Consider the following 25,225-nt stretch of genomic DNA (forward strand, 5'->3'; position numbering starts at 1 on the left):
GTAATTTAAATGACAGCAACGAACAGAGGCGATACATAATGAAGGGATTCTAGCGGGAGGAAGAGTGCGGGGGGAAGTGACACTTTTAAAATGCGCCAACTAACCATTATGGTGATTATTATTATCTTGCTTATCATAATCAGCCAGAGATTTATAAATAAATATTTAAATACGCAGCCGGGTTACGCGAGGCAGAGCAAACACAATGAGTGCGGGTAAGGGGTAAGGTGTGGGGGGGTAGAGATAGGGGTTAGGGGGTGTTTGGCTGGCGGTTTGAGGTACAGTAGTCATGTGTCTAGGTTGTGTTGGTATATGGCATTATACAGAGCGTGTAGTGTGTTTGCTCTGCTCGAAAAGTGTGTGCGTGCTCTGGCAGGCTGGCTGCTGATGCTGCTGTAAATTGAAATAAAAAATTGTTTGTCTATTTTAAAATTAGCAAAACGAAACCAAAACGAAAATGACGAGGCGCGCTCGCAGCTAACCGTGCGATATGTCTGTGCCCCCGCACCTACCCAACCAATCTGCCCCCTTCGACAAACAGACTTTAGTACTAAGCTACATACATAGTATCTGTATCTCGCTGCACTTGTGCATGTGAAAAACTTTGTTCCGCCTAACCCCCACCGCGCAACAAAAGCAACAGCCGCGTACAACAAAAACAAACTAAAGACAACGGCAACAGTTGCATTTGCATTTGCAAATGCAGTTTGCACTTTTACAGCTGATAAATTGGCAGGACCTTCGGGAAAACTAAGGGAAAATGTTCATTATTTCCAGCTAGGATGTCTTCTAAACAGAGAAACTTTCTATCAGTTTCAAAAATTTGGTAACTAGAACCCAAGGTAACATGAATGAAATAAGACTATATTCCAACTTTGAAAATGTTCTGGATATCTTCTTTTAGAACTGCTGGTCTCAATTATCTCAATAATGCAATTAATATTTAAGTTTTCCAATAAAAGCTTAGGTTAATGTTACGGATAAAACTAAAAAATTATTAATGTTTTGAAGTTGATAAAAAAAAAAGGTGCAACGGTTAATAAAAACAGATTAATACCTTTAATTTAAATTGTTTGTTTAACCAAAAAAGCTATCCCTAATTCCCAATACTTTGCATTAGGCACAAATACAATCTGTTTTGGCACATGTGGATCTGAAAAGAACTTGAAAAATGCTCTTCATTCATTTAGCTGTTGGCTTTTGGCCTCTGGGATTTCTTTTTCTGTTTTCGGACAAATGCACATTAGACGTCTTTAAAGCAAACAAACATTAACAAAACACTTGTTTAACGTTTTCAAGTATGTAGAAATAACAGGGGAATTGGAATAGGTATAGGAATATCTTTGCATGGTGCTGAGAGTGTGCGTCTGCCTTCTGCCTTGTGGCTGTACATAAATATTTTATTTGCTTGCAGTTGCTGTGTCTAATTAAACGAAATAAACATAGGCTAAATTTAATTTCAGCCTCTCCTGTGGCGGTTTCTTTTGGCCATGGAAAAGCCATACAAGTCGTGGCGAACCCGGAACACAGAAGTGGAAACTTTGATATCGTTCAGATACATTTAAACGTTTTATGGGCTACATAATGTTTAGATAGTGTGAGGTGTGTTTCGTTTCAATTTCCCAAACTCAAGAACGACTAACTAGCTAATAAATAAGCAATCTAGTCAGGGGAAAACGGTTTGACCATGAATATCGCAAATCGAAATATTAGAAAGGTGTTACTTATAGCTATTACAGTTTTATTCGCTGGTAAGGGAGCATATAGTTAAGTAAAATGGTCCTATGCAAGTGATTTTAATAATGTCTGAAATTCTAAACGAAATCATCATCTGCAAATCGATATTCATTGTTTATGCCTGGGTAATATATTTCGTTTATACTGTTTGACGGGCACTGTCAGTAGTGCGATCATTGTTGGGCAAAAGAATCAATGAGCTCTGCATACGTCACGGGCCATCAGAATTGATCAATAAATTGTTTGGTCCGCATAAACGAACGTTTGTCTTCCAGTTCTCTTGAATATTTCATTTGAATGCCCTGCTTTCGTCGACAATCCCCTATGCTATTCGGTATCCCCCCCGGGCCCCTGGATGCGCCATTTATGTCAATTATTATTGGCTTTGGCACAATTGGGAACGAAACGCAAATTGATGCGAGGAAAAGGAAAACTAAATCGAGAAACTCGGAGGGGAACTTGCAGATACAAATGTATCTGCGCACGTGTGGGCCTCCGAGCAGTTGCCAATTTATTTATTTTTTTATGTATTTATGGTGCTTGTAAAAAAAATATTACTGCTGGCACAGTAAATGCCAATGAATATGGTGATGCTTTTTAATTGATCATCGTTTGGGCAATTGTTTCAGAATATGACGCATTTACTGCCTGCCAGCAATTAATGGCGAGAAATGTCGCCAAGTTTCATATATGGTATCAACAATGTTTTATATTCGTTTAACGCGCATCTGTACTTTTGAACTTTAAGACAAAGGCACCAGAAAATGGAGGGAGAGTCAACGCCACATGCGATAAAGCTGTTTTTTTTTCCAACATTCTTATCAGTATTGTCTCTAAGTACATGTACACTAACTCCGAGCTCGATATGATGGCAAATAACAAAACGGCACTCTTATCAAAATTCGGACACATGTGGTCAAAAACGAATAAACAATAGAATTTCATAATTCAAACGGGTATCAAGTCCTTTCGGTCATATAACCATATAAAATAATGATCTTCATAAAGTTGGCACTCCATTTTGGTTAGTTGGCATCTTGACTCTATGAAATAATGTCATGGTGTCCGTTGTGTCCGTGGTGTCTATGCTGTCCGCGCTGTTTGAGCCATCATCACAATGGAAAAATTTCTCTCTTTCGTGGAAATAGCGAAAACAATTCGCAGACACAGTCACTCAAAAAAGAAAATATTTGAGCAAAACAGAATTAAAAAAGAAGGAGAAATATACGTAGCATACACATATGTATGTGATTTCCACTCTGGCTGGTCAAAAGCACCGCACGCGGGGGGTAGCTGATTGATTGGGCGGGAAAAGGAAAAGGGCTGGGGGTGGTGTCATTTTCTTTGGTGACGTTGTTGGCGACTCTTCGGTTTGGTTTGGCATTGCTTTTTTGCTTTTCGTTGCTGCCGATGAAAAGTCAAACACACAGCAACAACAAGAAACAGCACTTCTGCCAGACAGTCAGACATTCAAAATACACACATCCACATAATCTATAGGAGGATATACACAAATGTATATAGATATATATATATAAAGTACATATATACGTATATATGCGGCCCGGCACAGTGGGACATACGCAATTGTCTTTAAGTGCAAAAAAAAGAGAACAAAAGATGAAAATCGAATGAAAAACTTGACATTTCGAAAGGAGAATATTTTAAGAGCAAACAGTGAGAGAATCAGCAGCGCGGCATATATATTTTTATTGTACTCACGCAGAAAACAAAAAAGAACAAAAAGAACACTATATTTATTTTTAAATATAATGCTTAGCCTATAACAAAGGCAAATATTGGAGCGTGCACACAGACAAATAGCACGGATATAGCCGTATGAAAGGTCTGCCAAATGTGTGAACTTTAAGCTTTTATCGGGTACCTGCTAATAAAAGAGCAACAGCCACAATATCGAGTGGGAAATGGAAATTGGAGTGGTGAGGGTGCTAATGGTGGTTGTGCTACGATAAATAGATAAGGGCGTTAAAATACAACTTTGTTTTTGTGCACGGCATCACCTTCCGCCTTGAACCACCGTCCTCAATTAGCAGGAAAATGCATCACAGAAAGGTGTACACGCATATGCATACACTGCGCGAAATGTATGCCGCTCGAAAGTCAAGGTGGCGAAATGTGATTTACGGCCATTTTATTCCGCTATTGTGCGTCATAAAATCACAATTTCATTCTCATCTTGCGTCACAAGACCTTAATTAATTTGGCAAACGTTCTCGACAATGATATCGTACAATTTTTCAGAATATAATCAGAATCATAATGTATTTTCGAGCATACTTAATCTTCCCTTTTATATTTTGTTTATTAAGGCATACGGGGAAACTTGGATCCCCTTAATCTTGCTGGTTGAGTTTGCAATTTAAACAAAATGCAATTCAGTGCATCGATGGATTATGTAAACGTTTGTTGGTTATTCACCTTTTGATCACTATGTCGATTTGGAGTTGTTCACTTTGCCTTGAGCTTTGATTTTCTGCTGTGTACCAACCGTACATACTAGGCACACATACATACATATGTACATATTTATGGACGTGCCCTGTTTAAGCAACCATTATCTGGCACGGGCCGGAAACACAAGGCAACCTCTATATTGAAGAACAACAAGAACCAGAGTCAGAAGAAAGGAAAGAAAAGGAACGACAGAGGAGCGGACAGTGGTGGCACAACCAGGCTGTGGAAAGGGGATGGGAGGCAGAGAGTTTTCCACTGCAATCGCAGAATTCCAGACAATGTGCAATCAGAAATGGAGGGGAAGTGCAGCGTTAGCCAATGCCACGCCCACACTAAAGCACTGTAGCACTGTAGCACCATGGCATCATGGCACCATGGCACCATGGCATCACTATAGAAACCAGAAACTGCCAGCCAAGCCTTTCTTTCACCATGATGCCTTTTGTGTGTGTGTGTGCGTATAGAGTCCTGTAAAACCACCCATAGAACACAAATGCAAACCAGACCAGTACAGGACAGCCCAGCCCAACCCAAAACCCAACTCAACCCAGCCGAACCAATATAAGACCAAACTAAACTGAAGCCAACGCCAGGCCACGTTGACATTGAAAGGGAAATTACATTTCATGTTTATTGTCTTAATAAAAATAATGTTTTCGCAAAAGAGGCAAAACACCCAGGTTCTGCCACCTCCTCGTATCGCACAAATCATCTCGGATTCAATGCAAAATGCAGATACCCAAGACAATCTGTGCCTTTTGTAATGTATTTTTATAGCAAATGCAGCAAAAGCAAAGGAAAGCAGAACAACGTTGAATTATTGCTAGCTGTTCAAGGAGTTAAATTCGCTTCAACTGAATCCGCTTGAGATCTTGATCAATACGTTTGATTTATGTACAAGCATAGACTTCCTGCGATAAAGTAATTGAAAAATGTACACAGTAAGGTTAATTAACCAATGTCAATCGGGCAATAAAAGTTACTTTTTTCCATTACACTTCAGCTATGGTACCATTTTAATCTTATTTTACCAGTAATAAAAATAATGCCTTCAACTTTTAACCCGTTTATTTATCATACTACTTGTAATATTTATCGAATATTTCACATTTTTAACCTTTTTTTGGTTATTCCAGACGAAATTCGTTATTTATGGAGCACTTTTCACCTTTTTTTAACCCACTGTACATCGGTTTCGTTTTACGCTACTTGTTTGCTTTAGCTTCCTTTTGCTGGGTGAGCCGAAATTTAAATATTTGACATTTATTAATGTAATGAAAATGTCATTAAATAAACATGGCAGAATGAAACTGGTTAGCCAAATGTGCGCAGTCAACAGCCGAAATGAAAGCACTTGCCAAGACATTCCACCTGCTCGGATATTCCGCAAAACAAAAGAGACAAAAGGAGGAGTACATGGTACATGGTACAGTGTACATACACATATATGTGACAAGACCTATGGAATGTGTTCAAGCTTGGGGGCAAATTGGGGGACGACCAGCAATATATTTTGGCTCTTCGCACATTCGTCCGCAGCATAAACACCTGGACAACACGTGGTTTTTTCGCCACTAACTGAAAATGGCTTTGAAGTGGTGTGGGGCAAATTCAGCGGGGAGACAAAGGAATGCTTCTTCAAATTGGCTTTCTGGTTTTCGACCCCTGCCCGCCCACTTTCCTCGCCACCAAGAACCCAAAGTTATTCATGTAGTGCCAACATATGTATGTACACCTATTTATGTACAAGTGTTTGCCCCGCCACCGACATTATCTCCCTGGAGGGATCGCTTTTCTTGTTTTTCCAGGCCGCTTTTCCCCCGATGCGTGCCTGGAAATTTCTTTCTTTTATTTCGGCTGCTTATTTACGTAAACAATTTGAAAAATCATTGAATATTTAGTACGCTCAAGAAATTGTGCAAAAAATACCAAATGGGCTAATAAAAACTATACCAGGTACAATTAACGATATGGGTTTAATCCAAAAAAGGGCAGCATTTCTGCATTTAATTTCATAAGCCATAATAAGCCGAAACTTTAGACATCTATGAATCATTAAATAAATCAATCACAGAGCCTAATAAAGACATGAATAACATCTTAAATTATTTACACACTGCCTTTTGAACGAAACGAATACCCCCAATCAACTACGAATAAATGCCAGCATATGAACGGGCAAGAAAAAAAAAAACTCAATTAATACACCTTGAATGTGAAAATAGCTGCATGGGGCTAAATAATGTACGAAACAAAACAAAACCAGCCAAACGTTCAGTTTAGCGAAAAAAAAAATTCAAAATTCATGAGCATACGTAGGTTTTGGTAGTGAGCCAGAGCCAGACGGACATTCAGACGGACGGATGGATAGATATGTAGATAGATGGATGTATGGAATAAAGTAGAATAGGTAAATGGATAGTATGCATAGAATAATAAATAGATGGAACCGCCCGCGCGGGCATCATAGACAAATGCCCAAGGAAGTTTGGGAGGCGCAAGGGGGCAACCCGCCTTGCCCAGTTCCATATGTAAACAAAATGCAGGCCACCGTAGCCGGTTCGTATCGGGTACGTATCGGGCACGTATCGGTTAATCGGCAAATCGGTAAATCGATTCGTTCTGGTCCGCTTCGCTTTGGGTCGGCTAAAGTTAATATAAACAAGCGGGAAAAACCAGAGACAGGCCGTAATTATTGGACCGCATGTAAAATAGTCTTAAGGCTAAACAAAAAATTCTTAAAGATAGCCCTCACTAGAACCGAAATGAACTTGATACTCTGTTTCTGCTTCTGCCTCTGCTCCTCTGCTTTTCACCGACATTCGCCGCTGTTCTCTTTCAGCAATTGTGTGGAAAATTGAAAATCAAATGAAATGCGGTCGCGCGGACAGTGGAAAAGCGACGGAAAACCTACGACGAAGCGGCAGGGGAAAAACATAAGCAACAATGTCAATATGGCAGCACTGCAATCCAATCCCAAGTCCATCCAACCGACCCAACAATATGAACTATAAAAGCAACACGAAAATATCGAAGTCCGCTTAACTAGAGGGCAAAACAGTAGAATGCAGCAGAGGGACCTTGTCCAAAGTTGGAAAATGGCTGGGTGGCTGGTGGCTAGTGGCTAGTGGCTAGTGGGTGTTGGGTTGTTTGTTGGTGTCCCGTGCAATATGAAAAGAGAATACATAAAGCCGGGCAAAGAAGAAATGTGATTGCCCATTTTGTGGTTCTCTTCAAAGCCGAGAACGTGAACAAAATAAAAGTTTCATTTTTAAAAGCACGATCTCAAATAGATTAATAGGTACACACATTTTTTGAATATTGCTGGTAAAAACCATTTGTGCCTTGTGGCTCAAAAAATTGTTGAAATGGCCCTTTGGCAAAAAACATCAAAAATAAAAAAAATTACTCATAATTGAGCATAAAATATCAAGCTGATAGGATGTAGTTTTTAACGACAACTTGAATGAATGAAAAATTGTATCTACTAAGCTAAGTCTAGTTTTATTTTGGAATAATAATTTTCTAGTTCATAAACATCGTTCTGAGATACCCGACCAATTTGCATAATATTCAAGTTTACACCGATTTCTTCGATAACTTTACTATCGATTCGAGTCACCTCCTATTAATACTGTTTGTTTCCATTATTGGGGCGAGTGCCGTGCTGCAGAATGAACTTGGAAAGGGGGAAAAGTCAGGTGGTGGTGGTGGTGGGTGGACAAACACCATCGTCCTTTGGTGGGTGCACTTTTGTTTTGGGCGGCTGGGCAATTAGGGGGCGTGGGATAAGGTTAGTGGGTGTTATAGTAAGCCACAAACAATCTGCTGTTTTTTATTTATTCCCTTTTCTCTTGCTCCCCCTCTCTTTGTTTTGCTTTGTTCGGTTCGGTTGTGTTCTGTTTTGCAATTTCTGCTATCACAGCTGCAGTTTAACCATACTTTCCCCATATATGTATGTATATGTTTGTATATTCATTTTTATTCCTTTATACTGGGGTGCTACGTAGATGTGTAGATATTGGGTGTGTATGGGTGTGTGGGTGGGGCAGGTTGATTTCAGGGGCGGGGTACAACCTATAGGTTAAAAGGGCCTTCTTTGTTTATCATTATGCTTATTGTAGGGGGGTTTTCTTTGAGTTTTAGGGAGGGTTTTTCGGGGGGCTGTACTCACCAAGTGATTGAGCATAAATCGCTAAAAATATCGAGAGGAATGAAAGAGCGCTAGCCAAGAATTTTGCCTCCATCTTTGGTATTGATCCGTTGTTGTTGTTGGTTGTTGTAAATTATGCTGCCGATGTGTGGTTGTTGTTGTTGGCGGTGACTTGTTGTTGTTGTCGTTTTCGTTATTTCCTTGTCATTTGCATTTATTACAGATTTGTGAATTTACTCCGTTTAATGATTAATAAATTATTTGTGGTTGTTGGTTGGTTGGTTGTTGATGTTGTTGTTGGTTGTGGTGTTTCTTTTTTCTTTGCTTTTCTTATTTTTTTTTTGTACTTTAAGCTTAACTTACTAAATCATTATGGTAAATATTAATTTATAAATAGATCTTTAAATGTATACGTTATTAGGCTTAGTTATTTAATTTGATATTAGTTGATGCTGTTGATGTTGTTGGTTGGTTGTTTGCTTTGGATCTTCCGTTTGGTGTTTTTGCTTGAGTGCGAATTATCTATTTTTTGGCTCTTCCAGCTTTCCTATTTTGTTCTTAATTCATCAAGCTATTTTCGCAAATAAAAATGTTTAAAAATATTTTTCATTTTGCATTTACTTTCGTTGAAAGCAAACTTTTCGTTCGCTTCCTCGAATTCTTTTTGTTGTGTTTTTCGTTCGGATTTAATTGTATTCTTTTTTCCAACAACAAAAGCAAAAGAAAAAGCAAGTGAGAGAAGAAAAACTTTTTAAATTATACATAAATTTCAAAATAAAGAAGAGACGGGAAGAGGAGCGGATTTAAGGACCAAAAAACAAATCGAAAAGATCAAAATCAGAACGAAAGCCGAACGAACAACATTCAACATTCAACTAAATGTATAATTTTTCAAATGTCAAATATTTTGTTTTTATTTTCACTGCAGCTAAGCACGTGCTGTTCACTTAAGGGGGCGGGGGACGGGTCGGTTTTTCTTTTAGCCCGCTAATTTAACGTTAACTTTTACAGTTCTTTTTTCACACGCACTCACACAAACGCGCATCTAACTTTTCCCAGTCCAAAAAGTTCTATTTTTTTGCTGGCTAAATAGAAAAAAATAAATTATGGCACGTTGACGACGAAAATACTATTTTTCTGCCCAGCCAGCGAGCAAAAGAGAGGGCTATAGAGTGAAAGCAGGAGAGAGAGTGTGTGGGATTCTTGAGACTGAGAGCAAATAATTATGTTTTACACAAGGAGCGCAACAATTTCTAGCTGCTTTTCAGCCAATGGTCATTGTTGTTGCTACACGTACTTGTACTAGTTGTAGTTGTTATTGCTGTTTTGCCGTTATTGCACAACGGGAACACAAAAAGCGAACGAAATTTGGCAAACGGACGGGCCAAAACGAGGCGAACAGAACGGAGCGAACGAAGCGAACGCGGCGAATTCAGCGAGCAGACTGAACCGCACACATGACCAACGGACGAGAGTAGCCGCCGTCGCCTTCGCCGCAGCACGCACAGTGATTTGGGTTCAGTTTGACATACACTTGTCAGCTTATCTAAATAGTTCGGCCGTTATCTTGACCAGAACGATTACGAGTACTGTACAAAATGGCGAAAATAAAATTGAGTTTTTAAGAAACTTTATATTAAACAAGAATCTCTTTGGATTCGAAAAAAAGAACAATTTTTTCTTAAAACTAAATGCAAAATAGCTTCGCTTAACTGAAAGATACCAAAACAATGCTAAAATTTTTGTAAAATCGGAAAATTAGTTAATACCATCGGTGGTTAAGACTTAAATAGTTATTTTGAAACCTAATCTTACAATTTGATAGCGATTTCTCAAATTGATGAAATAACAATGTACTTATGTGCCAAACAAGTAAACTGCTTTCATATTTAAGGCAGAAACTATAAATGACAGAATAATACGAATAAAAGCTATATTGTATATATATTTCCCATTTCTCTCATCCTATAAGGCACTATAGAACCAGTATCAAACAAAGTGCAATCGAGCAATGATTCAACAGAAATCACCAAGTGACACTGTCTGCGAGTAATTACGACCAATTATTTGACGATCGATATAGAATATAGCATTCCATTTGCTTTGCCGCATGACGTCCGCATAAATACTGATAACAGCTGGCCCGAGATCTAATATTACTTCTAGAATTTCGTATTGCGGATGCGTCGAGAAAACAACTATTCCCACTCTTATCAGTGCGATAGGACATTCACTGAGTAAGCAGAACAGATAAGAAACATATAGGTAGAATTTCTCACCAGTGCTAATAGATTTCATAATCATCGACCCAGTACATCAGGTTTCAAATTCCTCAACTGGCGATAGCGTGAAAAAGGCATAAATGTTTGAAAACACCTAAAATAATAAACTTTATAAAACAATTTTAAAGCTGACAAGTTCCTATTCACCGCACAAGAAATGCCATAAAACAAGTAAACATTTTTGAAAGCAATTGTGTTATACAGGAAAACAGCTAAAGCTAGTACAAATAAATTCCCAAAGTTTTTGGCAATAAAACCGTCGAACGGACAACGCTAAATCATAGTGCGCTGGATTTTTGTTTACCGCCAGACGACGTGCGGCCCTCAGCAGAGGAGATAGCCAGAACGCCAGTTGAAATGTTTCCGTAACGTGTCACGGATCCTACTCTCATTATATCGCATTAAGATAAAGCTCCAATGCAGTACTTTGAACAAATACGGGACTCTGTCCGTTCGTATCACCAACCCCACCACCACCACCACCACCACCAGCACCGCCACCACAACCACCAACGCCTTGGCCACATGATATAATGCTGTAGCGGAGCATGGTCGACAACGACGTCAGATGTCCGCGGCCCAGTCGCCGAGTCCCAAAGACCCAGACCCCAGACCGTCCAAACTGACCGCTTTGGTCCATTGCCGTCCCGCTCGCACAGCCGCTCTGGTTTCGGGCGGTTCTGTGCGGTTCGCACACGAATGTACATCTCTATGTATCCATCTTTTCGGAAGGCAGGGAACTTTGCTAATTCGGCATGGGCGTTGAATACGTAGGGGTTTTTGCGGGGAAGCGGCACCGAAGGAGGGGGGAGTCGTCTCGTCGCATTTATTATTGGTCAGCCGTATTTATTTTTACAAATTTGCGAGAGCAAATATGAAATCAGCTGTTTGCATTGCCCGCTGAGATTAAGGCGATCAGGGGGTATATAGTATTTGATGAGGTGTTTGCAACACCCGTAAAGAACATTTCTCAGTGCTTGCAGTGAGTTAATAAATATTAATAAAGCAAGAAGAGTCATCGGAGTTGGCAACACAAAGGTTGATGACAAAAAAAAAAAACTACTAGTAATTGGCAAATTTCCCAAAGTTCTTGAAAGTTGATAAGGCATTTAAAGCAAAAACTCTATTACTCATTATTGACGTGTTCCTCAGATAATGTGATTGATTTAATATTCAATATACTTAACTGCAATATATTAATATTATATTAGAAAAGTAATCTTGAAAATGTGAAAAGGAAAATACTAAAAAGGCGGCTAATATGTTCATAGCGCATAAGCTTCAATCCTTTAGTTTAGGTTAAGATTGTAATTATAATAAATCACCCAAACCACTTAATTTATTCCCACTGATAATTTTCCATTAGGTGAAACTTAAATCAAATTAATGACAAAATAAGTCTCCAAGGGATAGTTCGTTCACGCGAACGAGTTTATCTTCATCAATATCGTATAGTTTCAAATGAATTGGAACTTAAATCAGATTTATGACGGAGTGAGAGCATCCTACACAAACTAGTTTTCAAAGCCGCTTTTTCGGGGGCACAGGGGGGTTGGCGCTTGGCGGTGGGGGCGGTGGTGTTGTGCGGCATGTTATCGATTTGGTGGAGAAACAAAAAACATTTCTATCGATTTGCTGCTGGCCTCGAGGTCAATCGAATGCTAAATGCCATGGTAGTTGTGTTCGGGCATTTGTGCCAAACTTTTGTTCCTTCTTGCGCGTTTTATTGGCAAACTTTGAGCATAAACACTTTAGAGACAAATTGCCCTAGCCGCAAGTTAGGCAGCGGACTATAATAGAGCAGAAAAGAGCAGCAGCATAACGTCATCGGCAGCCATGACTCAGTTTATTTGCTCTCTCGTACGCTCGCTCAAGAACCCCCTCCTGCCTCTCTACCACCCACCACACACACACATACACTCTGGCATTCAAGCGGCACACTCACACTCAAACGATGCTGTTCTAAGCTGAGGCCAAAAATCGAACCTCGGATGACCGATAAAAATTAAATAATAAGCGGACGTGGAAGAGGGGTGCCAATTTAATTGCCTTAATTAAAAGGCTTAAAAAAAACACGACTGAGCTCCATCATCATCGCAATTGAATTCACGCGCTCGTCTTTATTTCGGCAATAGGGTTTACTTAGATGTGCGTGTATGTTGGTAATGTCATCAGTGGTAAGTACAGTAAAGCCGTCTTTAAATTGAAAAGGATAGTAAGCTGTTACTTTCCGGGCTGTGATTTTAATCACCTAAAAACTACAGGTGAACTTCCTGAGTAGAAACCGATGGCACACGAAGAATTTCTTGCTTTGTCCGAAAACTAACATATTGGTAAAAACCACAAATTGGCTTCCAAGGTGCCTGTAATCCGCAAAGTATGCTATGAAAAGGATTTTCTCTTCTCAAAACATATCACAAAAAGATATGTGTGTGAAATCCAACCTAAGCGAAAAGTAGCTTGTAATCGACATATTGCACCCCACTGTAACTGCGATCGCCGAGGTATGCCATTGAATTTGACTTGTCCAACAACAGCGGCGTAACCGCAATAAAGAGCGAGTTTAACTATTTTGAGCCGCTGTTCATTAGCCGAGAGCCATCACTGTATCGATGTTGATGTTGGTGTGTCATGGCAGGCTGGATGACGTGATTGTCTCCACTCCTCTGCTCTGCTCTTCTTTTCCCCATCCGCGCTCTTCCACTCCCACTCTCTGGCTCGCTAGCTTTTCTCCTTTCTCTGCGCCCGCATATGATTAAAACGGCAAAACAAGATAAAACTCGTTGGAGCAAAGGAGCTGCTGCCGCCTGCTTGTTGGTCTGGTTGTTGTTGCTGTTGGATAGGCCCTGCCAGTGGGTCAGTGTTGGAAAAGGGTGTGAGGTTGCGGGTGGGGGTTGTAGGAGGTAGAATATACGCATGACACTCCTTGCCGCCGCGCACACACACTTGCACAGATACACCAACACCAGCGGAGCACGCGACACACGCACACGAGGTCACTCACACAGGCGCAGGGTCGTACTCCCCACCACCCACACACCCGCACGCATGTTATTATTAAATGTTATTAGTTTATTTACGGTATTAACAAAATGTTATTGGCATGAATAGTGTAGTACAACAGCGTACATCATGCATCACACTGGAGTATGTACATCAGAGCAGGAAAAACACCCACACACACACGGATATGGTTTTTAAGCACTTTTCGGCATTGTAACAGTAACGCGTTGGGGATTTTAGTTACTGTGTTTCCAATTTCATTTCTATTCTTTTCTTTTGTGGCAAAGGAAGGGGGTGTCTTTATCTTTCTCTTTTTCGCTTTCTTCTTGGTTTTTTAGCAGCGATGACGACAGCGTGCGCGGCTCTTTTTCCCAATGCTGCTCCGCTTTTTTGCCTTCAATAACATTTACACTTTGCACTATTTATGTAATAGTTTTTCAATCGGTGCGCGGTGTTTCATCTCAGCACGATTTTCGGGCACTGGCTGGCGAGCACTAGCCACAGACTGGGTTACGAATTATGTACATTTTTCACATTTTTCCCCGATGATTTTTCTTTTGTGTTTTACTACCAAAGAAGAGAACAAACTACCAATACACACGCACGCACTCTCGCACACACATTCACTGAACACGCACCACACTGACACACACACACACATCCCACCGCTCAATGACGAAATTCCTCGCACAGCGTTGACAACTCTAGGTTCTAGCTCTCCCAGCTCCTCTGCTTTTGCTTTTGCTTCTGCTGCGTGCGCGAGTGTGTGTGTGAAAGAGAGAGGTAGGGTACTTGTGCTGGTGTGCTTTTCGTCATAATTTTTGCGTTGGGCAACCCAGCACCTTTGACTTCTTGGCGACTTTTCACACGTAAATGACCGAGCGAGCTCAAACTTTCACCGCTGACACATGGACTGAGCCTTAAACTGATCGACTTTGCACAATTTTTTGCATTTACCTAGCACACAAAACACAAAAATTCGATTTTTTCCTCGCTGATATTTTCACGCGAATGACCTTACATCACATGCATACAATACACACACACACAGACAACTGAGGCGGTGGTATGACCAAAGCTTGCAGTCAAACGGTAGTATAAATACTGTGCGATATATACTAAAATGGCAGTAAGACGCCTTTATCCAACACTGGTGCTGTTAATGTGAAGTTTTGCCATCTCTGTCCCACTTCCAGGACAAGAAATAAATTCCCGTAATAAAAAAAAAAAGTTTTTTACTCAATCATATTCTTTTAATTGGGTATCACCTATACAATATTTGGTACATTCCCCAAATTTATTTTACACATGGTATATCCGTTATATACCAAATACGTATTTATACTGATACATCTTTAAATTAAGTAAAGCGTAGCTTAAATATATCAGATGTTTTAAAGTCCTTAGAAATTGGAAACGTTAAAAGCATACAATTTTTGTCGTCCTTTTGATGTCTGATATACTTTTAAAGGCACGAAAAACGTTGGGCTATAAACAATATTTCCATCATGGACAATTCAATTTGCAGTGCGACCGTTAAATTCCTACCGTCCTGGCCACACCTGGAATCTGGTATTGCGCCACTCTCTGTGAACGGTCACACTGCATCAGTCATCAAAGCGGGTGTGGATCACTGTTGGTTTTGTGTTGTTTCATTTTTTCGAATCTTTGAGTTCCCGAGTTAGTTTTATTTACCTTTCTGTTAATTAATAAAATGTGCGTGGCCTGCTGAGCAGCCAGATCAGATTGATTTCAGTACCGAGGTGAGTAGAAATGGGTTTTCCTAGCTCTTCCACTTTGGCGACCCGCCCAAATCGTGTGTTTGGCCGTCTCCAAAATGCCTAAGCCAGTGTTATTGTGTTGTTGCTGTTGTTGTTGGCACATGGGCGTTGACCGAAAACCGAGGAATTGCCTCAAATATTGGTTACAACTTTTCACGTTGTGCTCGTTTAAATGGAATTCATTTAATGTAACTAGTAATTGTGAAGGAAGTTCTTCGCTAAAAGCTCTTTGGCACTAAAAGGAAATGTGAAGCTGGCGTTTTAGCCACCTGCTGGCCAATTGGATTGCGGCGTCTTTTTTAGTTTTTCTGCCTTTAAGCTCTCGAATTTCGCCAACAGTTGCTCCTTTGGCCGCCCAAAATGTCCTGCCTGCTGTTTCAATTGCACTTTTGCCCTCTCAACTCATTTTGAATGGGTCTTCTCGGCTAATTAATGCCCACTTTACTTGTGTGTTACGCTTGTGGTGGTGCGCCCTCTTACACTGAGAAAAAATGTATTGAAAAGGTATAATAAAATAGCACGCTAGAACAATAGTAAATTCATTTAAAAACTATTTGTTATCTTTTAACTAATATAAATTATATTTCCTCTATACAAATATTTTAGAAAAAGAACATATATATCAAAGTTATTAAATATTCTCATTTGACGGAATTTAATGTGATTTTAAAAGGTGCACAAATGTAATTCTTCATGTAATGCTACATTTGCCAAACAGTATTTTCTCTGTGTAGCTGTGTGCAAAGGGTGGATTACAAGTCGCGCTGTGGAAATTATTACGAGTTCGGTATTTGTTTTCACCGCCGAGAGTAGAGACCCCTATAGGCCAGTAACTTCTGCTGCTTCAGTGCACAGAGTATCTCGCCCAGGCCCATATAGACACCTATGTATATCTATGGTCAGGTAGCCGGCCGTTTCATTTGCGTGTTTCGCTCAGTTCCAGTGTGCTACCTTTACCTTCATTGCCTCGCCAGCGAATGCATTTCAAATGCAGACAGACACACACACACACTCCCTCCATCCTTCAGTTTCATTTCACCTCACTTGTCTCGAAGTCGGTGCCTCATTGTTCTCCTGGCGTGGACCCTTTTTGTATGGTTGCCATTAGGCGTTGACTTTATACCTAGCAAAAGGAGTTAATACCTGAGAGGAGGGAGGATTTCGAGGTCCTTGCTTGAATGATGTATTTTCCCTGTGTGCCGGCTGATTGTGTGCTGATAAGCCGGAATACTTAAATATGCGCATTTTTTTATGTTGCACAAATTCCACCACCGGCAATTCGCTAAAAACATGAAATGGAATAATATTTAAGAATGAAAATGGGAAACTTTAACACTGAAGACAGTTTTATTTAATATTAAATTTTTGAATTGTAAGTAGAAGCCATTAAAAGTTTACTGTTCTATAGTTGAGTAATAGTAAACGTTTTATTATGTTCATAATTTCGTTGGTGATCAAAGTGGTTCGTGTAGCTATGATTTCGTAATCTCTTCCAATTCAACCATAAATAACGAAGGCATTAAAAACGCATTGAGCAGAAGTTTTGAATGCCCCAAATCCCTGCGCGGCATTTATCTCCGCTGTCTAATTGCGCGCCCACTTGAATGACATTTTACTTAATGTTTGACATAGTTTCCATAGTGCCGCTGGCCCCTTAAAAAGATCTCCCTGAAGATACGTTCATTGCTTCTGCCAGATCGCGTCTATAGTCTATTAATACCGATGTCGGCGCCCTCATTAACGACTTGTTCGCAGCACGCGGAAATCAACCAACCAACAACAATCCTCAAACATGAGATGCGGTCCATGACTTAGGGATTAGGGTGTTTGGGAATATATATATGTATGTCGAAATTTTAAAAAATCCTTAATACTTAGCTATATGCTATGCTTATATCCAGATGTTGGAAGGAGGTTCTTTAAAAATGTAGAATTTAGAATTAGGAATTCATACAAAGATTACTGTTTTTATCAAGACCTCGAAGTTTTGTTTTGGATAGCATTGATACACCCTATTCGACAGGCATTAAAGAACAGGCCGATCACCCAAATCATAGCCCTCTATTTATAGTATTCGGGAGATGCAGTTATACTCAGCGATTCTAATTCATTCACTTCTGACTTCTCCTCAGCAATGATGTGGCACTTGCTGCGCGCCCTGCTCGTGGTAGCCGCCGTCTTGGATGCACTGCAACCGGCGGTCGGACAAAGCGACACCTATTACAATCCCAACCAGAACCAGCAGAATCCCCAGCAGCCGTTACTGCCCAACCAGCAGTGGGGAAACAACCCACAGACGAATCAATATGGCAACAACAACCCAAACTTTGGCCAAACGAATCCCAACGATCGCCCGCCGTACAGGACCGATTCGGGAAGCTACAACGATGTTGCAGGGCAAGATGAATATAATAAACGTCTTGGAGGAGGCTATCAGGACAACGAAGAGCCGAGTCTGACTCGGGGAAAGTCGTCCTATAACATCAAGGCAACCTTCTTGGAATCGCTGCATTCAAGGGAGCCCACCTACTTTATTGTGGCTTCTAGAATGGTTAGACCTGGTCTAATCTACCAGGTGTCCGTGTCCATTCTCCAAGCTCAGTACCCGATAACCGTTCATGCTAGCATCGCCTGCGATGGTGTTCAAATCAGCGGAGACTCCAAGGATGTTAAGGAGGGCATACCGGAGACGCTGCTCATGAGGATCCCACCAACCAGTGTGACTGGAAGCTATAAGCTTCGAGTGGAAGGTTTCTACCAGAATGTTTTTGGTGGCCTCGCCTTCCTGAACGAAACAAGACTAGACTTCTCCCAGCGTTCCATGACGATATTTGTGCAGACCGATAAGCCCCTTTATATGCAAGGGGAAACTGTGCGATTCAGGACCATTCCGATCACCACCGAACTCAAGGGATTTGACAATCCCGTGGATGTGTACATGCTGGATCCAAACAGGCATATTCTTAAACGTTGGTTGTCGCGGTAAGTGGATCTTTTAATGTCTTAACATAAATTAGAAAGTCAAGTCAATTAAAATGTAAATGTAAACCAACTTAATCTTTATATTTCAGGCAATCAAACTTGGGTTCCGTTTCTCTCGAGTACAAACTGTCGGATCAGCCCACTTTTGGTGAATGGACCATCCGTGTAATTGCTCAGGGACAGCAAGAAGAAAGTCACTTCACCGTGGAGGAATACTATCAGACCCGCTTCGAAGTGAATGTTACCATGCCTGCCTACTTCTTCACCACGGATCCGTTTATCTACGGAAGGGTGATGGCTAACTTTACCAGTGGCCTACCAGTAAGAGGTAATCTCACAATCAAGGCTACAATCCGGCCAATTGGATACTACAGCAACCAAGTCTTAAATGAGAAGTATCGTCTGGGTCGGTCACCTTTGGAGCAAACTAACCGATACAATGAACGATGGCGCTACAATAATCCCAACCAGAACCCGCAAGTGCAGTATAATGTGCCTGGACAACTGCCCCAAGATGGAACAGATCTTTCACAGGATATTCTGTACAGGAATCAATATGTGGTCGAGCGACACTATCAGTTCGACGAGGAGTGGCCATTCTGGGTTAAAAAACCCGAGTATCAGGACAGCAGCTACGAGGCGTGGAGTGGAACTTATCGAAAAACCCTGCCCTTCCTGCGCTATTTCAATGGAACCTTTGATTTCAAGTGGCCACTGAGGGAGCTAGAGCTCCTGGTGCCCAATCTGGCCAACTCGGAAGTGTTGATCACGGCTACTGTTGGTGAGAAGTTCTACGATGAGATCATCAGTGGCTACTCCGTGGCCCGGGTGTACAATTCCAGTCTGAGGGTGGTATTCCTTGGCGATTCTCCGCAGGTTTTCAAGCCCGCCATGCCATTTACCACATATCTAGCTGTTGAGTACCATGATGGTTCACCAATTAATCCAAACCTGTTGCGCCAGGGCTTAATGGAAGTCTCTGGTTTCGTGGAAAGCCGCAATGGCGGCAGGAGAGACTGGCCCGCCCAGCGATTGCCCATGTCGCAGCAAAGTGATGGCATTTGGGAGGTAAAGATTGACATCAGGAATGATCTGAACCTGGATGACCGTCCACAAGCAAGAGATTTCTTAAACGGCGTACAAAACATGCGCTTGCAGGCGAACTTTGTGGATCCGCGTGGTGAACGCATTCAAACGGAGCTTCTTTTGGTGTCTCACTATTCTCCCAGAAATCAGCACATCAAGGTCAGCACCAGCACAGAGAAACCTGTGGTTGGGGAGTATATAATCTTCCACATCCGTACGAACTTCTACCTCGAAGAGTTTAACTATCTCATTATGTCAAAGGGTGTTATCCTGGTGAACGACCGAGAAACTATCACAGAAGGTATCAAAACCATCGCTGTGGTTCTGAGTTCCGAAATGGCGCCAGTGGCGACTATTGTAGTGTGGAAGATTAACCAGCAGGGACAGGTTGTGGCCGATTCCCTCACATTCCCAGTAAATGGCATCTCCCGGAATAACTTCACCGTATACATCAACAATCGCAAAGCGAGAACCGGAGAAAAAGTGGAGGTGGCCATCTTTGGAGAGCCTGGCTCGTATGTGGGTCTTTCAGGCATCGATAGTGCCTTCTACACAATGCAGGCCGGTAACGAACTCACTTACGCCAAGATCATTACTAAGATGTCCAACTTCGACGAGCAGACCAACGGAACCTATAAGCACATTTGGTACTCTCACGAAGGCAATCCCGATGAGCTGGTGTACTTCCCTGCCTCATCCTTTGGTGTCGATGCAAATCGCACTTTTGAGTACAGTGGCTTGATCGTATTTACGGATGGTTATGTACCCAGAAGACAGGATACCTGCAATCGCACATTGGGTTTCGGAGAGTGCTTAAGTGGGCGTTGCTATCGCCTCGAGAAGCAGTGTGATGGTTTGTTTGATTGTGATGATGGAACGGACGAGATCAATTGCCATGTGAGAAATGACACAGAACTGTTGAACTACAGAAAGTACCGATTTAATCGCGTGCTCCGTCATTACGAAAATGTGTGGCTCTGGAAGGATGTGAACATTGGACCGCATGGTCGGTACATCTTTAATGTGGAAGTTCCTGATCGTCCCGCCTACTGGATGGTGAGTGCGTTCAGTGTGAGTCCATCTAAAGGCTTTGGTATGATGAACAAGGCCTTGGAGTACGTTGGAGTCCAACCTTTCTTCATAAATGTGGAAATGCCCGAGGCTTGCAGACAAGGCGAACAGGTTGGCATTCGTGTCACTGTATTCAACTATATGATAACTCCAATCGAGGCCGTTGTCGTGCTGCACGGCAGTCCGGACTACAAGTTTGTGCACGTGGAGGAGGATGGCATCGTACGATCGTATAACCCCAGAACCAGCTTTGGTGAACACCAATTCTTCATCTACTTGGAGGCCCAAGGCACCACGGTGGTTTACGTGCCCGTGGTGCCTCAGCGTCTGGGCAATGTGGATGTTACCCTACACGTGGCTACTTTGCTTGGAACTGATACCATAACACGAACACTACATGTGGAGTCGGATGGTCTGCCACAGTATCGCCATCAATCCGTGCTACTGGATCTCTCAAACCGCGCCTACGTCTTGGAATACATGCATGTTAATGTAACTCAAACGCCAATAATTCCATACCAGGTGGATCGTTACTTTGTGTACGGCTCAAACAAGGCTAGAATATCCGTAGTCGGTGATGTGGTGGGTCCTATATTCCCCACCATGCCCGTAAATGCCAGCTCCCTGCTTTACCTACCCATGGAGTCGGGCGAGCAGAATGCTTTCAGTTTTGCCGCCAATCTCTACACGATTATGTACATGCGATTGATTAATCAACGCAACAAAACGCTGGAGAAGAATGCCTTTTACCACATGAATATTGGCTATCAGCGGCAGTTGAGCTTTATGCGGCCCGATGGCAGCTTCTCACTGTTCCGTTCCGATTGGAACAACTCAGATTCGTCCGTATGGTTGACCAGCTACTGTCTAAGGGTGTTCCAAGAGGCCAGCTTCTACGAATGGGAGAACTTCATCTGGATCGATGCCACCATTATTGAAAAGAACATGCGATGGTTACTGCAACACCAGACGCCACAGGGATCCTTCTACGAGGTTACGTGGCTACCGGATAGGAAGATGAATCGCACCAACTTTGATAAGAACATTACGCTAACGTCCCATGTACTCATAACTTTGGCCACCGTTAAGGATATCTCTGGAACTCTAGGCTCTCGAGTTGCTTTATCGACCCAGCGAGCCTTGGCGTATATAGAGCGAAATATGGACTTCCTGAGACACCAAGCGCAACCTTTTGATGTGGCCATTACAGCCTACGCCCTTCAGCTTTGTAACTCCCCGATTGCCGAGGAAGTATTTGCCATTCTGCGACGTCACGCCAGGACTATAGGCGATTTTATGTACTGGGGTAACCAGGAAATACCGCAACCTCCGCGCAAGCTGGAGAATCAAAAGTGGTTCTCGCTGCCCCGCCTGCCTTACGAATATGATTCGCTGAATATAGAGACAACCGCGTACGCGTTATTGGTTTATGTGGCACGCCGTGAGTTCTTGGTGGATCCCATTGTGCGGTGGCTAAACTCGCAGCGCTTAAACGACGGCGGATGGGCCTCTACCCAGGATACCAGTGCAGCACTCAAGGCTCTTGTGGAGTACACAGTGCGGTCTAGGCTGCGCGAGGTCTCCTCGTTGACGGTGGAGATCGAGGCCTCGTCGCAGGGCGGCAAAACACAAACCCTTTACATAGATGACACGAATCTAGCCAAATTGCAGAGTATCGAGGTAAGAGGCTTTATACAAACTATCTATTAGATTGTTCGATTTAGATTTTACCAATTTATTTAAAAATATATTTTATCCTTCTCAGATTCCAGACGCCTGGGGCACCATCAAGGTTCAGGCCAAGGGTGCTGGTTATGCCATCCTTCAGATGCACGTGCAGTACAATGTGGACATTGAGAAGTTCCAGACCAAGCCGCCAGTGCCAGCCTTTGGACTACAAACCAAGGCAATCTTCCACGGCAGGAATCAGTCGCACATTTCCTATGTGGCTTGTCAAAAGTGAGCTTCTATTGGTACTCAATGCGTAAGACCATTGTGTTAAGTTTGTAAATTTCTAGTTGGATAAACCAGAACGAGTCGGAGCGCTCAGGCATGGCAGTTTTGGATGTGGCCATACCGACTGGCTATTGGATACAGCAGCAAAAACTCGACACTTATGTGCTCAGCAATCGTGTCAGGAATTTGAGAAGGGCTCGATATCTAGAACGCAAGATTGTCTTTTACTTCGATTATGTAAGATACAATTGGATTTTTATTGTTATACATTAATATTAATGTTAAATCTCGTCAATTCTAAACAGCTTGACCAAGAGGATATCTGTGTAAACTTCACCATTGAGCGTTGGTATCCAGTGGCCAATATGTCTCGTTATCTGCCAGTGCGGGTTTACGACTACTATGCACCGGGTAAGTAAAATCTATAAACAACAACTAAATTAAATAATTGTTTAATAAATCTTATTTCCCTCTGCTTTCAGAACGGTTCAACGAATCAATATTCGATGCACTGCCTACATATCTGCTGAACATTTGTGAGGTGTGCGGTAGCTCTCAGTGTCCGTACTGCTCCATCTACAACATGGGCTGGCGCGCCTCCATGTCCATGTCCCTGCTCTTCTTCAGCGTATTCATATACCTACTGCGGAGTCGCACGCACCTGGTCCTAAACATGATGCAACTGCTCACATAGAAAGGAATGAATGCTATTCACAAAGTCACCCTCGAAACACCTTGCTAAGATTCGTAGTGTTTTTGTTCATTTATTGCGTTTACTTTTTAGTTTTTTGTTTTGAGTTGTAGGTTTTTGTTTGCCAACGAAATTGCATTCCGTCCAAAAATGCTGGTCAACATTTTGGTTTTATTTTTAGTTTTTTTCAGTTGTACACCACGAAACTGACCCGCTGTAGAATCGAATGTACAAAACAGCAGTTGAATGTATATTAATTTGTATTTTATTGCTGAACAAAGAATCTTCTGCCACCCGTAGCAGACCACATATAGCCACCTAATGTATCTTTTAAGTCGTAACGAACCATACTATGCCTTATCATAGAGCGGGCTCCAAGTGCGGAATGAAAAATCAATCAATGTGTCTTTCACAAAATGCCTTTAATAGATTTTAGAAATCATTAGCAAATGTATCTTGACAAATGTTTGCATGCATATCGAATGGAAATTTATCTTATTTGTATTAACTCTAACTCTAACTCTTGAATATTTGTAACTGAAACGAAGAGAAAAACGTTGAGAAACCGTCCAATTAATTTATGCAAATAATGAATCTGCATAGTTTGTAAGTTTTATACGTATATACCCTCCATATAAACCACAATTAGTTATTAAATTCCCCACACAAATCTCACATAGCCATGTACATGAAGCTAACTAAGCGAGGAACAAGGAAATTATTGTACACAACTTAAGAATGTCGCTCCTTTCCGTACCATAAGAATCGAATCTCTATGAAGTGTCTTGTGTTTTCTTTTGTCATAAACGAAACCTGAAAATAAATAAAAATAATTTGTATCAATTTGTGTTTTCTTGTCTTGGAATGTTGGACAAATTCCGAATGTGGATTGCGAATAAATGCTTTGCACCCCAGACCCCGCACCCGGCAAAATGTTTATACATATATTGCATTGCTTTACCTTCAGTGTATCATATTTTAAAGTATACATATTTATTTAAAACAATAAAAGTTTCATTACAAATTATAAATAAATTGTTTAGTAAGGCCGAAAAGTAAGTGTACAGTAAAAACATTTTGCTGACTTTTATAATTTTTACAAAAAAGTAAAGGTAAATATAAAATGTTTTGTTTGTACGGAATAAAACTAAGCTAAATATAAACAGTTGGATGCGTAAAGCCAACTACGTCTTGCGAAAACTTAGTAAAATTGGTGATATCGCCTCCAGGCAGTCCATGATGTCCTTGCGCGACTTGGCACCCGTAAATACAACCTTCCCATTGACGAAGATCAGGAGAACGATGCGCGGCTTGACCATGCGGTATATGAGGCCTGGAAACATCTCCGGCTCGTAGGAACTGAACTGGCCGTGCACCTGATTGAGGTTTTCCAGGCGGATAGGGAAACGCAAGTCCACGGTGGCCACAATGTTCTGTAGCTTATATTCCATGAACTTGACGGGGAATCCCAGCTTCTGCAGGATGCGGGCGAACTTTCGGGATCCAATGTCCGCCTCAATCTCATTACGGGCACCCGTACAGATGATCTTGCCCGTTCGGAATATCAGGGCAGTGCACCTGGGCGAGTGCATCCGCATGATGACGCCCCGAAAGCGTTTGGGCGAGTACTCCGAGTTCCTGGTGCGCGAGTTGATTGCCTTAAGGTCCAGTTCACAGTTCACCGAGAAGGTGGCCACGATATTCCTACAAGTTATGGATTCATCAATAGGTTTCTATTTATTTCACAAAGTGCCCCTGGCAAGTCGTCAACCAACTGCAATCGTATTTCATGCTGTGCATCTTTGGGCTCCACCAGGGCAACAGGCTGCTGCGGCTGCAGGGCGGCATGCGGATTGGCGACGGCGTTGCTGGACGCCGCCACATTATCCCTCTCCCTTTCAGCGTCCGCGACTTTAAAGTGAAACTGCATGGCCAAAATTTATAAACAAATCCGCACGCGATGTGGCCAGTGTTGCCCTATTCTATTGCTGAAGAAAATTATATGCCG

At 41.8% G+C, this 25,225-nt stretch overlaps 3 protein-coding genes across 7 annotated transcripts in view; 1 reads left to right on the forward strand and 2 right to left on the reverse strand.

The window, feature by feature from the left end:
- Positions 1 to 14,730, reverse strand: part of LOC6527653 — a 32,339-nt gene extending 17,609 nt beyond the window's left edge. For 3 of the 5 annotated variants that reach the window (XR_005560124.1, XR_006245110.1, XM_002088703.3), the window contains exons 1-2: positions 14,608 to 14,730; positions 8,387 to 8,936 (exon numbers count right to left, since the gene is read on the reverse strand). Coding sequence is in view for 3 of the 5 variants with exons in the window: in XM_002088703.3 (XP_002088739.3) it covers positions 8,387 to 8,459 (73 nt within the window). In the remaining 2 variants the exon portion in view is untranslated. Of the gene's footprint in view, positions 1 to 8,386; positions 8,937 to 9,662; positions 9,838 to 14,492 lie in introns of those variants that run through there. The other 2 variants (XM_039370710.2, XM_039370711.1) reach the window with 2 other exon arrangements.
- Positions 14,731 to 15,138: 408 nt separating this feature from the next.
- On the forward strand, positions 15,139 to 24,058 carry LOC6527652 (CD109 antigen). The gene is made up of 7 exons (XM_002088702.4): positions 15,139 to 15,413; positions 17,564 to 18,413; positions 18,503 to 22,250; positions 22,336 to 22,529; positions 22,589 to 22,763; positions 22,832 to 22,937; positions 23,009 to 24,058. Exons 2-7 carry the CDS (start codon positions 17,566 to 17,568, stop codon positions 23,218 to 23,220), a joined length of 5,283 nt encoding a protein of 1,760 aa, XP_002088738.1. The 5' UTR covers positions 15,139 to 15,413; positions 17,564 to 17,565; the 3' UTR covers positions 23,221 to 24,058.
- A 115-nt stretch (positions 24,059 to 24,173) lies between these two features.
- Positions 24,174 to 25,217, reverse strand: LOC6527651 (TBP-related factor). The gene is made up of 2 exons (XM_002088701.4): positions 24,993 to 25,217; positions 24,174 to 24,921 (listed from the first exon to the last, which is right to left on the reverse strand). Exons 1-2 carry the CDS (start codon positions 25,145 to 25,147, stop codon positions 24,402 to 24,404), a joined length of 675 nt encoding a protein of 224 aa, XP_002088737.1. The 5' UTR covers positions 25,148 to 25,217; the 3' UTR covers positions 24,174 to 24,401.
- Between the last annotated feature and the right edge of the window lie 8 nt (positions 25,218 to 25,225).

This window comes from Drosophila yakuba, chromosome 2L (genome assembly GCF_016746365.2).
Source record: "Drosophila yakuba strain Tai18E2 chromosome 2L, Prin_Dyak_Tai18E2_2.1, whole genome shotgun sequence".
NCBI lineage: Eukaryota > Metazoa > Arthropoda > Insecta > Diptera > Drosophilidae > Drosophila > Drosophila yakuba.